General features: G+C 44.4%; 1 protein-coding gene across 4 annotated transcripts in view; it reads right to left on the reverse strand.

Annotated features, from left to right (window-relative positions):
* Positions 1 to 12,907, reverse strand: part of LOC135196911 (protein arginine N-methyltransferase 6-like) — a 137,024-nt gene that overhangs the window by 69,404 nt on the left and 54,713 nt on the right. For all 4 annotated transcript variants that reach the window (XM_064223728.1, XM_064223727.1, XM_064223729.1 and 1 more), the window contains exon 3: positions 1,715 to 1,974. In XM_064223728.1, the coding sequence (XP_064079798.1) occupies positions 1,715 to 1,974 (260 nt within the window). The remainder of the gene's footprint in view (positions 1 to 1,714; positions 1,975 to 12,907) is intronic.

The raw sequence follows: 12,907 nt of genomic DNA on the forward strand, positions 1-12,907 counted from the left end.
ATCTAAAGAAACTCGCTTCTTATCCACAAGTTTCGTAGGCAGTGGAAACAACCGCTTCACGAGAGCGAGAAACGAATTTCTCGCCTCCTCTAGAAAGTTGCTGGGGAGCAGAACGAACTCTAGAGGGAGACTCAAACGGAGAGAGAGACGAGCGAGGAGAGGGAGAGGGAGAACGCCTCGACCTCTTCACAGGAAGATTGTCATCCTTCTTACGGCGACGTGGAACAGTCTCTCTCGAAGGAAAAACATCTCGAAGTTGCTGCTGAAGAGACTGGAGAATCTTGCTTGTAGGTGAAGCCTCCTTTTCTGGGGAGGGGCTGATCCTGTGAGCAGGAGAGTGGCGAGGGGACGCCTTCTTGCTACTCCCAGGAACCGCCACTTCACGCACCTTAGAGCGACTGCGGCGCTCGACAGAAACATCTAGGGAAGACTCCGCCTCCGAATAATCCTTACGCTTCTTCTGCGGAGGAAAAGCAGCAAACGCACTATCAGGCGACGAGCAAAGTTCCGGAGAACAACTTGGACGTGAAGCGTCCCGAACGCGAGCCGTCCTTTTCAGCGGACGTGATGCGGTATGAGAGCTCCACCCCTTGCGCGGGGAGGAAGCTTCAGAAGAAGAAAAGCACTCCTTGAGAAGACGTGCACGCGCACGCTCCTTGCAGTCTGGGTAGGTTCGTCAGAAGCTGCCGAAGGCACGCCAGATCGGTGGGGGTTCCTCGTAACCCTCCTTCGACTTTCGACATGCTCTCTCCCCGTAATCTGGGAGTCAAGCAGAGGTCTAGGTCTAGAGGCGGAATGAGGCCGATCTGACGCACCCTCCACTACACAAGGGGCACTTTCACTGCACTTCTCTTCACTTTTGCTCTCCAGAGCTAACACTTTTGATTCTAAGTTACGAATCGATTCAAGAATTAGCGATAATGTATTACCTTCTACCGACACTGTCTCAGGGGCCGGAGGCAACACTACAGGGGTAGGAGCATAATCTACAGAAGGAGGGTTAGCAGGAGAATAATTTAAATCTTGCCTACCTGAAACACTCCTGGAGGAAGACCTCCTTAACCTATCTCGCTCAAGTTTCTTAAGATAGGTTTCATACGCCTTCCATTCCGACTCTGTTAGTCTTTCACACTCCTTACAACGACTTTCAAACGTACATTCATTCCCCCTGCAAACTTTACAAACAGAATGTGGGTCTACTGAAGCTTTCAGTAGCCTACCTCTACATTCAGACATGGAACAAAATCTAGCGCTAGCAGAACTAGACCCTGACATCTTGATCAAAGAAAAATCAATACCAAATTCAAATCAAACCAAAGTCAACGTGTGCCAAGCCACCGATCCAATTCAGATACCAAAGAAAAACCAAAAGGGATACTCAAGTAGCTAGTAAGTTTCCAAAATCTGGACGGAGGTGCTGCAAACAGGTGTTTCCAGCACCGGCGACAGAAAAATTATGAATAGAAAATGGGAATGATTCCTGATACCCGCCTCCCAGCGGCGGGAATGGGTACTAACCACCTGACTCCCACTGCGTGTGTCGTAAGTGTTTAAATTTCTGTCGGATTCGGAAAAATACAGCTATATATATATCTGACAGGTAAGTTTCATGAACAAACTTCAAAAATAAGAGAGATATACAATATGTATTTCTTACAAACAAATTCTTTTACTTAAAACAATTACAACAATGAATGTAGCACATTATATTTACCTGTTATGATGTTGCTAAACCCATTGGCTTCCACTAATTGTTTCGCATGCACTGCTATCTTAGAAGCATCGATAGCATAAATCTTTTTTGCACCAGCCTGGGCACAAAACATACTAAGGATACCTGTCCCACACCCTACATCAACCACAACTTTTCCATGAATGTATTCCTCCATATTTTGGAAGATTGCTTGTTGATAAGCATTTGTCCTTACTGTATCTTCAATCATTGTCCTATGAAGCTCTACATCTGAATATGAACTGAAAAAGAAAAAATAAGTTTAACACATTGGTACCAATTGATTGACAAATTTTTCAATCAATTTGTATTTTTCATAGCTAAAGTGCAAGCTGATAACCGGTTAAAAACAATCAAAGATTGTAAGCAAGGAATCTGTGAGATCTGGCAACTCCTGTGTGTATGAGGTGATAGCTGGTCAAATATAAAGCACTTTTGAATGGTACTTAATGAGTCTAGCATTTTCATCCCAAGGAATACATTCATTTTCATTGACCTGCAATCAACCCCTGGTTCATAGTTCAAGTTCCCTCATTAACAGGTGAGTACACCCACTTTTCAGAAGGAATCAGAACCTGCCACATCCCAGTCAAGTGTTAAGAGCAGGGGAAAGCTGACTTGAGTAACATTCTAAACAGCTCGGTATCTGTGCAAGAATTTGGTTCCCAATGCCGAACCCTACACTGTCTTTCTGTAAAGAGAAATCAAGGTTGACAAACAGGAGCATCATTATCCAACATATCATCAGACCAATGTCTTTGCATAGGTGCTCAGTCATGTAACTCGCCTTCATCTGCCCTACTAGCATGAACACTGTTAGATATGTCTACTGCTTTGAAGGGTGTGAAAGGGGGAGGGGGATGTATCTAAAGCATCTCTTTTCCAGCATAAGCCCATCCTCAGCTAAGATGTAAACCTGTATTATTGGTGCTGTACAACAGCTTGAGCACCATTACAGTATAGGCCTAAGGTACAAGAATGAGATTTAAGTTATAAAGTACGGCACTGGGGTAATGTCAGCCGTTCAGCATCTAAGACCCATCCCTATGAAAAAGGTAACTGTACCTAGCTCGTATGTCCTGGAGAAGTACTGAAGGAGGGATAGCTTCTACCAAAGGATGGTCAAAAAGAAGGAACCACAACAAATCTCTCATAACTGAAGTCAAACTGACAAAGGATACTGGGTCATACCAGGGGATAACTCTACTTAAGTGTTCCAAGTGTAGAGCCACGTACACTGACATAGGTTCCTCTAACTACTCAACTAGGGACAGAGCTGATCAAGAAGAATCTCAGTCACAGGGCAACAAATATTGTTGCCTGTCTTCTGCAGAGGAAGTACAATACCAAAGCTTCCCCTACAACATGGAGACCTATTACCTTTGGAAAAAAACAAGGATGCTCCACTTTGGAGGATGTGTAGTCCTCCACAGTCTCCTAGTCAGACTCTTCAAACAAAAATTCTCAGTAATGAACACAATTAAATCTCCCCTACTTGGAGGTTTATGGGGAACTAAGCAATTAATGAGTGCCAAATCCACGTTGGGCTTGAAGTAGAAAAATATAGAATGCATAGTCACAACAGGGGGAACAATATACTACTTGGAATGAGAAGGCTAATTACCTGAGGTGGCGCCAAGGAAACAACACCACCCACACAGCCCATGTTGCAAATAACAAGCATGGGACTATTGCAGCCTAAGAATACTCTTTGGTAGAGGGGACCTTAGAACACCACCAGGCGAGGCCTCAAGATCTCAAGATTAGGCAAGCCCTGGAGAGATGAAGCAAAATAACTTCAAGTCCCAGAGACAGTAATAAGTATTGAATAGCCTGAGAAGAAGGCTCCACAAACTGGGGCACCATGGGTGAGGCAGGAAGAGGAGTAGGTGCAGCAGTCAGCACTGATGCAAGGTCATCAAGGTAACTGTGGCAGTTGTGGACACCAAAGTGAATAAAGCTCCTAAGTGGGGGCAAGATACATGACAGAGTACTATACAGACATAGGATACCAAGAGTAAGACAAACAGAAGTAGGAGGGTTCACACAGGAAAGTAAGTAATGGTCAAGACTACTTCAACAGTCAAGGGCACAGGAATAGACATGAAGGGAAAGACAGGCAAATACACAGCAATAGAAAATTCAAGAACATCAGAGTACAGTCCAACCTCTTAAATCTGGGAGCCTTGGGACCAAGCCACTACCGGACAACAGAAAATCCCGGAATATAGAATACATCATAGAAAAATTATGCCCCTATGTAAACATACTCTTGCAAGCTAATTCCATGTACAAATAGCATAGTTCCTGACTTACCTACTACAGTCCAACCTCTTATATCTCAAAACCTTGGGACCAGGCCACTGCCAGACCACAGAAAATACCAGAATATAGAATACATCCCAAAAAATGAAGCTCCTAGGTAAACATAGTCTTGCAAGGTAATTCCACATACAAATAGCTTAGTTTCCAACTTAGCCTACTACACTTGGCTAAGTTCTGACAATGATTTTTATCATCTTATTACTCATATATTTTCACTTCATCACTCTATAACTTTATACTGTATAATTTTCTTTAAAATAATGTACTTTAACACATTAAGCCTGCATTCCAAAGTTTAACACATTTAGCCTATATTCCCAAGTTAGCCTAATTATAAGTCAACTACAGTGCTAAAATATTACATTTTGTATACTATTCATAATTATTATTAGTTTCTTTGTCATTTATTTTTATTGTAGAGAGCAGTAAAATGAACAATATAATGAATGAATTTCGGCGATCATTGCATTTGAGTGTCGCTGTCAAAACATAAACAAAGCACACAATGTCACCACCATCTATTGAAGAAAATGAACACTAAACTACTCAATAATGAAATAAACATTTTCTAGCATAGATAAAGATCTATGCTTGAGCTTCTTCTCTAGCATCATCTTATCTCATGGGTGGCATATCGAATAGGTAAATACAGTTACATAAAAGAAATTGCAAAAAATGTATCGCCTGTCTTTCAAGCACACACACAGTAAGGAATTCGTGCTTTGCCAAATGTCTCATTGTTTTGATTAAAAGTTTTGACTTACCAGAGCCTTCTCAATTGGAATATTTGAAAAAATATATTTATTCATTTAAAGTTAATATAAAAAACATATTTGACTTTACATATTTTCATAAAGGCAAAGGAAACATGGCATAATTTTTGCTGTCTTGAAAATATAAACAATATATGAGGCACCACCCAGGGTTACAGCGCAACAAACTAATGGCAGTTGATTTCAAATCAAGCTGAACCACGGTGTGGCGGGATCACAAGCATAGCAACAAGATCTCCCCCCCTTACTTTGATCATAACCCTAACGTCATGCGCTCTAGCCTGCACAGACGTGGCAGCAGAATCATCAAGAGTCAAGATTGCCTGTCTGATGGCTTCCCGTATCCAAAAAGAGATAGTATTTCTTCGACACCTCTTTCTTTGTACGTCCCGTGCTAACAAAAAGTCTGCGGCAGCCTAGCCTAAGGTGCCGTATCCTTTTAAGATGGTAATGCGGAGCCCAGACAGGACATAACAAAAGCTCTTGAGCATCACCGCCCACAAAGTCATTCATTGATGGAATGGAAAAGGAGGTGAACCTATCATCATGCACAGAGGGATTCTGGGTCTTGGCCACGAATTCTGGGACAAATTCGAAGGACACCTCCAACCCCTGGAGGGCTTCACATCATAGCTCAGACCGTGTAGCTCTCCCACTCTCTTCGAAGACGCCAAGGCCAGGAGGAAAACTGTCATGAGCGTCAAGTTCCTGTCAGATGAGCGATGCAAAGGCTCATATCGACCCTTGGTGAAACTTCACAGAACCAAGGAAACATCCCACGTCGGAGGTTGAGCTCCCTAGGAGAACTCGATTGCTCAAACCCCTTAACTAGCAAGGAAAAGTTCCCAGGATGAGATACTGATACCTCTATGGCGTAACACTTGACTCAGAGCTGCCTTGTAGCCTATAATGGCAGAAACAGAAAGATGTTTCTCATCTCTGAGGAAGGTTAAAAGTCTGCTATTCTCTGAATAGAGGTTCTAAGTGGAGAAATACCCTGTTTACAACACCAATCACAGTAGATCGCCCATTTACCTTGGTAAACTGTGGAGGCCAACCTTCTGAGACTGCTGGACATATGCCCTGCTGTTTTCTGAGAAAAGCCTCTCGCTCGGAGGAGATACTTGATAGCCTCCAACCGTGAAGAGACGGATTCTACTGACTGGTGGAACCTTTCTTCATGGGGCTGACACAGGAGATGTCACCAAGGGGGAATTTCCCTCAGAACCTCCAACAACAGCAGCAGATCTGGAAACCTTTCCACCTGAGGCCACAGGACTACCAAAGTCATCCTGAGACCCTACGAACTCATCAGTCTGTTCAGGACTTGATGGATCAAACAAAACAGAGGGAAGGCATACACCTCCAGGGTGTCCCAAGGATGTTAGAATGAGTCCTCTGCTAACACTAAAGGATCTGGAACCACTGATCAGAATATCTCCAGTTTCCTGTTGAACCAGGTCGCAAAAAGGTCCAACATGGGTCTCCCCCAAACCTGGAAGAGCTTGTTTGCTACTACCTGATGATGGGACCATTCTGTGCCTAGGATCTGATCCCGACGACTGAGTTTGTCGCGACCACATTCGGTTTGCCTGGGATATACCTGGCTGAGAGCTTTACCAAATTGCTGACCGCCCACTGGTGAACCTTGACGGTCAAGGCGTGAAGTTGGCGTGAAACCACACCTCCCTGCTTGTTCACATAAGCGACCACCGTGGTGTTGTCCGACATGAGAACAAGAGAATGAAGCCTCTACTTTCTCCGGAAACTCCTTCAGACCCAGAAAGGCTGCCTTCAACTCCAAGATGTTGATATGTCGCTGTTTGTCCTCCAAACTCCAAACACCTGAGGCAATGAGGCCGTCTAAATGAGCCCCTCAACCAGCGAGGGAGGCGTCTGAAAGCAAAAGGAAGTTCAGAGGGAGGAACGCAGAGGAACACCCTTCAAAAGATTTCACTCTCCTTCTCTCACTTCCAGAGACAGAAGAACCTTTAACAGGGCTGAGTTCCCCGTCAGAGACCAGAATTCCCCCAGCCTCCATTGTAGAGACCAAAGATGAAGATGCCTATGAGGGACCAGCTTCTACATGGAAGACAAAACTCCCAAAAGAACATGCCACTGATGAGCTGACTGATGTGGTTCCGAAAGGAAGTTGCATGCCACCACTTGCAACTTTTCCAACCTCTGATCTGACTGGAAAACTCTTGCAACTGCCGTATCGATGACCATGCCCAGGTAGAGAATCCTTTGACTGGGTACGAGGTTTGACCTTTCCTGGTTGATCATGATGCCCAGTTCCAGACAAAACCGAAGCAGATGATCTCTGTCCTGAAGCAGCTTCTCCCTGGAACCTGCCAGGACGAACCAATTGTTGAGATATTTCAGCAAACAGATTCCCTAAGTATGGGCCCAACTTGAGACGAGAGAGAAGACCCTTGTGAACACTTCAGGGGTTGTGGTCAGCCTGAAGAACAGGTATTTGAACTCTAAGACCTTGTCTCTGAGAGAGAAGCAAAGGAACTTCCTGGATGTCGGATGAATAGGGATTTTATGCATCCCTTAAGTCTATTGACAGCATGAAGTTGCCTTCCCTCACAGCTGCCAACACTGAATGCAGGGTCTCCATCTTGAACCTTGTCTTCCTGATGAAGTGATTCAAGGTGGATAAGTCAATCACCAGTCTCCAACCTCCCGATGCCTTGGGCACCAAGAAGATGTGACTGTAAACCCCTGGAGACGGACACACAACTTCCTCTATCGCATCCTTGTCCAGTATCTTCTGCACTTCCTCCTGGAGAGCCAAGAACTTCAGAGAATCTTTAGGATACACCCTCCAGAGCAGCGGCTTGTCCGAGAGAGGGGGTGAGAAGTCGAATGGGAGTAGATACCCCACCCAAAGGACATCTACTACCCACTTCCCCACCCTATAACTCTGCCACTTGGCCCAATGGCCCGCCAGGCAACCCCGCCACCAGTGGCACAGGAGAGGGAGAGGTGCCTAACCTACCGACGACTCCCTTTACCTCTGCCCCTGGGGCCCCTTCTTGGCTTAAAGGAACAGGAGCGAAAGGGACGTTGGTCCTCTGACCTAGGCTGGGACGAACAGGGAGGCCCTGCCAAAACCAAACTCCTTGACGGCCTACCAGGCGACAACCTTCGTGACTGCTGCTGGGCAGGGGGAGGAGGAGCCGGACGTCTCCTAGGACAAGACTGGCTTAGACACAGCCTGGTGCATTAATCTGTCCTTGGTGTCAGCCCGGCGCCGGTCTATCGCATCCTCCAGCTCAGTCCGAGTAAACAGAAATTGTGATTCTAAAAGATCTCAATTCCTCAATGCCAGCAAGGACTCAGGGTCAACTGATCTCCATCCTGGATAAAGCCGTGTCTCTCCTAATCAGGAGAAGGTTAGCCCATAATTAACAATGATGTGAGCAAGATACGAAAATGCCTTGCCTCTGGACTACAACAAAATGGCAAGAGAGGAAAGACTCACCAACTGCCAGAGGAAACACTCACCAAACCCTCTGGGGATCTGTCAGAAGCTAACTAGGCAATGACCGCTGTCCAGGAGTCCAGCCAAGAAACCGTTTGCAACATGGAGGCTGCTGTAGACTCCAACGCTGAGGCATCCTGTGGAGACAAGGACGGAGCCACCGACCTCCCCTGCTCCAAAGTCAATCCCGGCTTCAGACGAATGACGTCCGGGTTAAGACTACGCTACATCAAATAGTATGCAGAGTTCATAGCATAGTACTTCCTATGCCTCGTGAGAGGCGAGGGAAGTAACTTGGCATAGCCCCTAGAGCAAACCATCCCGATCTGAAACAGGCGTTAACCTTATGCAAGACCGACTGGACATACTCTGACAAATGAAGTTGAAATGATGACTTCCAAGCAAGGAGTGAGAGACGACCGAGCCTGAGTCCTACTCTCCAAATTGTTTAAACCACGAATGAGATCGGCAACTTCTGTAAAGGAAGACAAAAACTCTTGCGTGTCTCCCTCCTCCTGCTCCGGCAATGGAGACCGACGACGAGAAGAATATGCAGGCTTATCTAAAGCACCTTCCTCGTGTAAATTAACAGAAGAACCAGTAGCCAAACAGCCCAAAACACCAACTCCGCGCTCACAACCTTCGACCCTATTGACAGGTGCCTTGAGAACCTCACGATGATGAATAGACCCTGGAGAAGGAGAAGCGGAAGCACCTGCAACACGTGCATGAACGAGGGAGGTTGCAACATGCTTGCGACTTGATGCAGAGGACGAAGCAGCCACTGTAGAACGCACAGGGGAAGAAACACTAACAATCTCAGTAACACCAACACTCGCAGGAACACAGGCGTGCTGCTCCTCACTCGCAGACGAAGAAAGGGCAAAGTCCTTAGCCTTCCAACCCTTGATACAACGACGCAGTGGAGATGGGGGAGAAGGAGAGGAAGACCGCACTGGCTCCTTACACAATCTCTTCGGAGGAGGTGGGGGCGACACAACACGCTTGCTTCCAGTCCTCCCAGCCGACATGTCAGCAAACTTATCTTCTAAAACAGTCCAATCTCTTAAGAACTGCCTGGCATAAAACCTCAGATGGATCAGCAAGAGAAGGGGCCGACGACATGGAAGGGAAATGCAGCGAACCGGATGGCGGACATGACGTCATGGCAGCAAACTATGATGACACAGACGAGTAAGGCAGCACAGCAGAGACAACTGGGAGTGACATCATCGATGGAAGTGACGTCATAAGTGACGATGACGTCACGGCTTCCCCTTGATCCAAACGGGATGCAGACGCCACTGGCATAGGGATACAAAATGACTGACCCTGTGACGTCACTAGCGGGGCCACCGCCACGGCTTCCCTCTGACTCAAAGAAGTGGCAATCGTCACTGGCAGAGCAATACAATATGGCTGACCTGTGTGTGTGTGTTAGTAGTAGTAGTGAGCATCCAAGAAGTGCGTCAGCAAACCCTCCACGGAGGGTGGACCCCATAGCTCAAGTGTCCCCCTAAAAGCTCTGCTATTTTGGACGCCTCCGACTTTGAAATAAAAGACATTGATGAAAAAGCCTCCTCCCTCTCAGGAATCAAATTAACTTCCGAGGAAGAAGGGGCAACATTACATAAATCAGCCTGAGGGCCGCCAAATACTGCCAATGACAAATCGATGGAAGAAAAGGAAGGGGGCAAAGGCACAACACTAGCATGGGGTGTGACAGCGGCAGGAGACAAAGCATCGGGAAGAGAAGAAAACCCCTCCCATGAAGGAAGAGTAGAAACCCTACAATGCTCCCTCTTACTATAAAATAACTTCCACTGCTCTCTAGGCCATGCATGGCATTTCGTGCGGGGATTCATTATTGTACAAACGTTAGAATGGCACCTACTACAAGTGACGTTTGGTCCGTCGCAGCCGAAGCCAAAAAACGAGAACAGAGAAAACCCTGGCATTTCGGGGCACACACGTTGACAAGGCCGAGAAAGAGCAGAAGAGGCCATAATAACAGCACACACACACACTCACACTCAAACACAATAAAAAATGGGCAATGAACCGGGTAAAGGCCTAGAGAGGTCAACCACAACTCTCGTCCAGGCGGTTTTAAGAAAGACTGACGCTGTGGAGTGGTTGTGTGGTCCTTGACCACTCTTCACCCGATATACTCATGCGTTGCCAGATCTCACAAGATTCCTTGCTTTCATCTGCGATTTAACCAGATCCAACTAGGTGCCAGAAATGATCCTATGGTTAAGCCTGAAGGTTTGTTTGCGTATGAACAATGGGTACAACTTCAAGACAGCAAAAACTATGCCATATCTCCTTTATTTTAGTGAGGATAATTTTTAGTAACGAAAAGAAAATGTGTGAATTCTTAGTAATGAAAAAATGTCTGAAGTCAAATATGTTTTTTATATCAACTTGAAAATAAATATATTTTTAAAAATATTTCTCTTGAGAAGTCCCTACCAAGTCAACCCTTTTAATCAAAACAATGAGACATCTGGCATGCACAAATTCCTTACTCTTAGTATGCTTGAAAGATTTACATGTAATACAGTTTGATAATTTTTTATACAACTGTGTATTTACTACGTATTTGATATGTCACCCATGAGATCAGATGATACTAGAGATAAGAAGTGCAAGTATAAATCTTTATCAATGCTAGAAAATGCTTATCTCATTAGTGAATAGTTTAGTGTTATTTTTCCTCAATAGATGGTGTTGTGCTTTGTTTACGTTTTGACAGCGACATTCAAATGCCCAGTGATCACCGATATTCATTCATTATTTTTTTCATCTCACTTCCCTTTATAATATAATAAAAATAAATGACAAAGAAACTAATAGCAATAACTATGAAATACAAAATCTAAAATATGAAAGTCACTACTAAATAACGTGCAGATTCTGAGAAAAGTTTAGCACTGTATTGACTTACTCGTAGGCTAAATGTGTTTAAATAAAGTACAGTATTTTAAAGAAAATTATACAATACGTATATAGTTATAAAAGGATGAAGTTAAAATAAATGAATAATAAAATTATAAAAAGCATTGTCAGAACTTTGCCAAGTAGTAGGCTATGTCGGAAACTAGTTCTGTGTATATGACTGAAAATTAATGATATTAGTCAAAATAAACAGAATAAAGCGTTTAACAAGGAATTCGTTTAACGACGTGGTCGCTGGAACGGAACCCCAACGTTAAACGAGGAGTACCTGTAGTTGATTAAAAAGGTAATGTGTGAGATTCTGGATTCTTGTTTGGAAGCAATGCATACAATTGCAGAATACTAAATGAACCCACTTGAATATGAAGCGTATACAACTGATAAAATATAATTGGGCAGCACTTAAAAGTTCTATCACCTGCCCAGTGTCTTATATTCATAAAGTCATCAAGCCCTTTATTGATTGCAAACCAAATGATAAAAAAAATGGTAACATCAGGAGTGAAATTACCAGAGTCAAATTACCTAGAGAGAGAGAGAGAGAGAGAGAGAGAGAGAGAGAGAGAGAGAACTTTTTTTTTCTTTTTTTTTTTAAGGGAGGGAAGGAGAGAGAGAGAGAGACGAGAGAAGAGAGAGAGAGAGAGAGAGAGAGAGAGAGAAGAGAAGCTACATAACATGTTACAGCAAAAGAGGTTAAGTGCTTTGTCACTGTCAGACAACTGCTGTTGATGATCCATAAATGCTTGGATGCAGAGTGCTTTGCTTATAATGGAACTCTGAATTCCTGACCATTAGTAATCTGCTTCCGCAACCTATCTCTTCAAAAACAGTAAGGAGGTACCCAAAACCAATCCATTCTGAAAGGTAAGACTGCTCTTGGCTGTAGCCTATCTTCATAAGAGGCTAAACACACTGTGTCATGCCTCTTCTGGTCAAGTCAATACATATCCTTCCTCCTGGCACCAATCACCTTTGGAACTACACCTTATTCTTCTCCTGAAGACAATGGACAAATCAGTCTGCCTTTACCAAAGTAAATTATATCTTAGTTTAACATGACCATTGCACTGATTAACAGCCCTAGGCCCGAAGAATTAGATATTTTTACGTGGCTAGGAACCACTTGGTTACTTACCAACAGGACCTACAGCTTATTGTGGGATCTGAACCGCATTATATTGAGAAAGGAATTTCTAATCATCACCAGAAATAAATTCCTCTGATTCTGCGTTGGCAGTGGAGAAGCGAACTCAGACTACCAAATCGGTAGGTGAGCATGTAGCCCACTTTACCAAAGTAAAGGGGAAAGACACAGCACTAAGTGCCTTAGAGTGGATTCCAGACGCCAAGTGCATGGACTGGATTGAAACCAGAGCATGTGTTCAGACACAGACCTGGGTCAATACTAGCCATAGGGTACAGCCATGATAGTAACAGCCTGGGAACCAATGAAGAGTATATCCTAAGATGTACCAAGCTCTTACAAACTAATATGACTAGGAGTTTAGGCAAGTGTGGACTCTCCCTTTCATGTTAATGAACAACCATAGCAAGGAAAAGTCAGGATCGGTCTTTCTTCCCTTTAAAGGTCATGCATGATGGACTGGGCAAGAATGGACTCAC

This window comes from Macrobrachium nipponense, chromosome 18 (genome assembly GCF_015104395.2).
Source record: "Macrobrachium nipponense isolate FS-2020 chromosome 18, ASM1510439v2, whole genome shotgun sequence".
Taxonomy (NCBI): Eukaryota; Metazoa; Arthropoda; class Malacostraca; order Decapoda; family Palaemonidae; genus Macrobrachium; species Macrobrachium nipponense.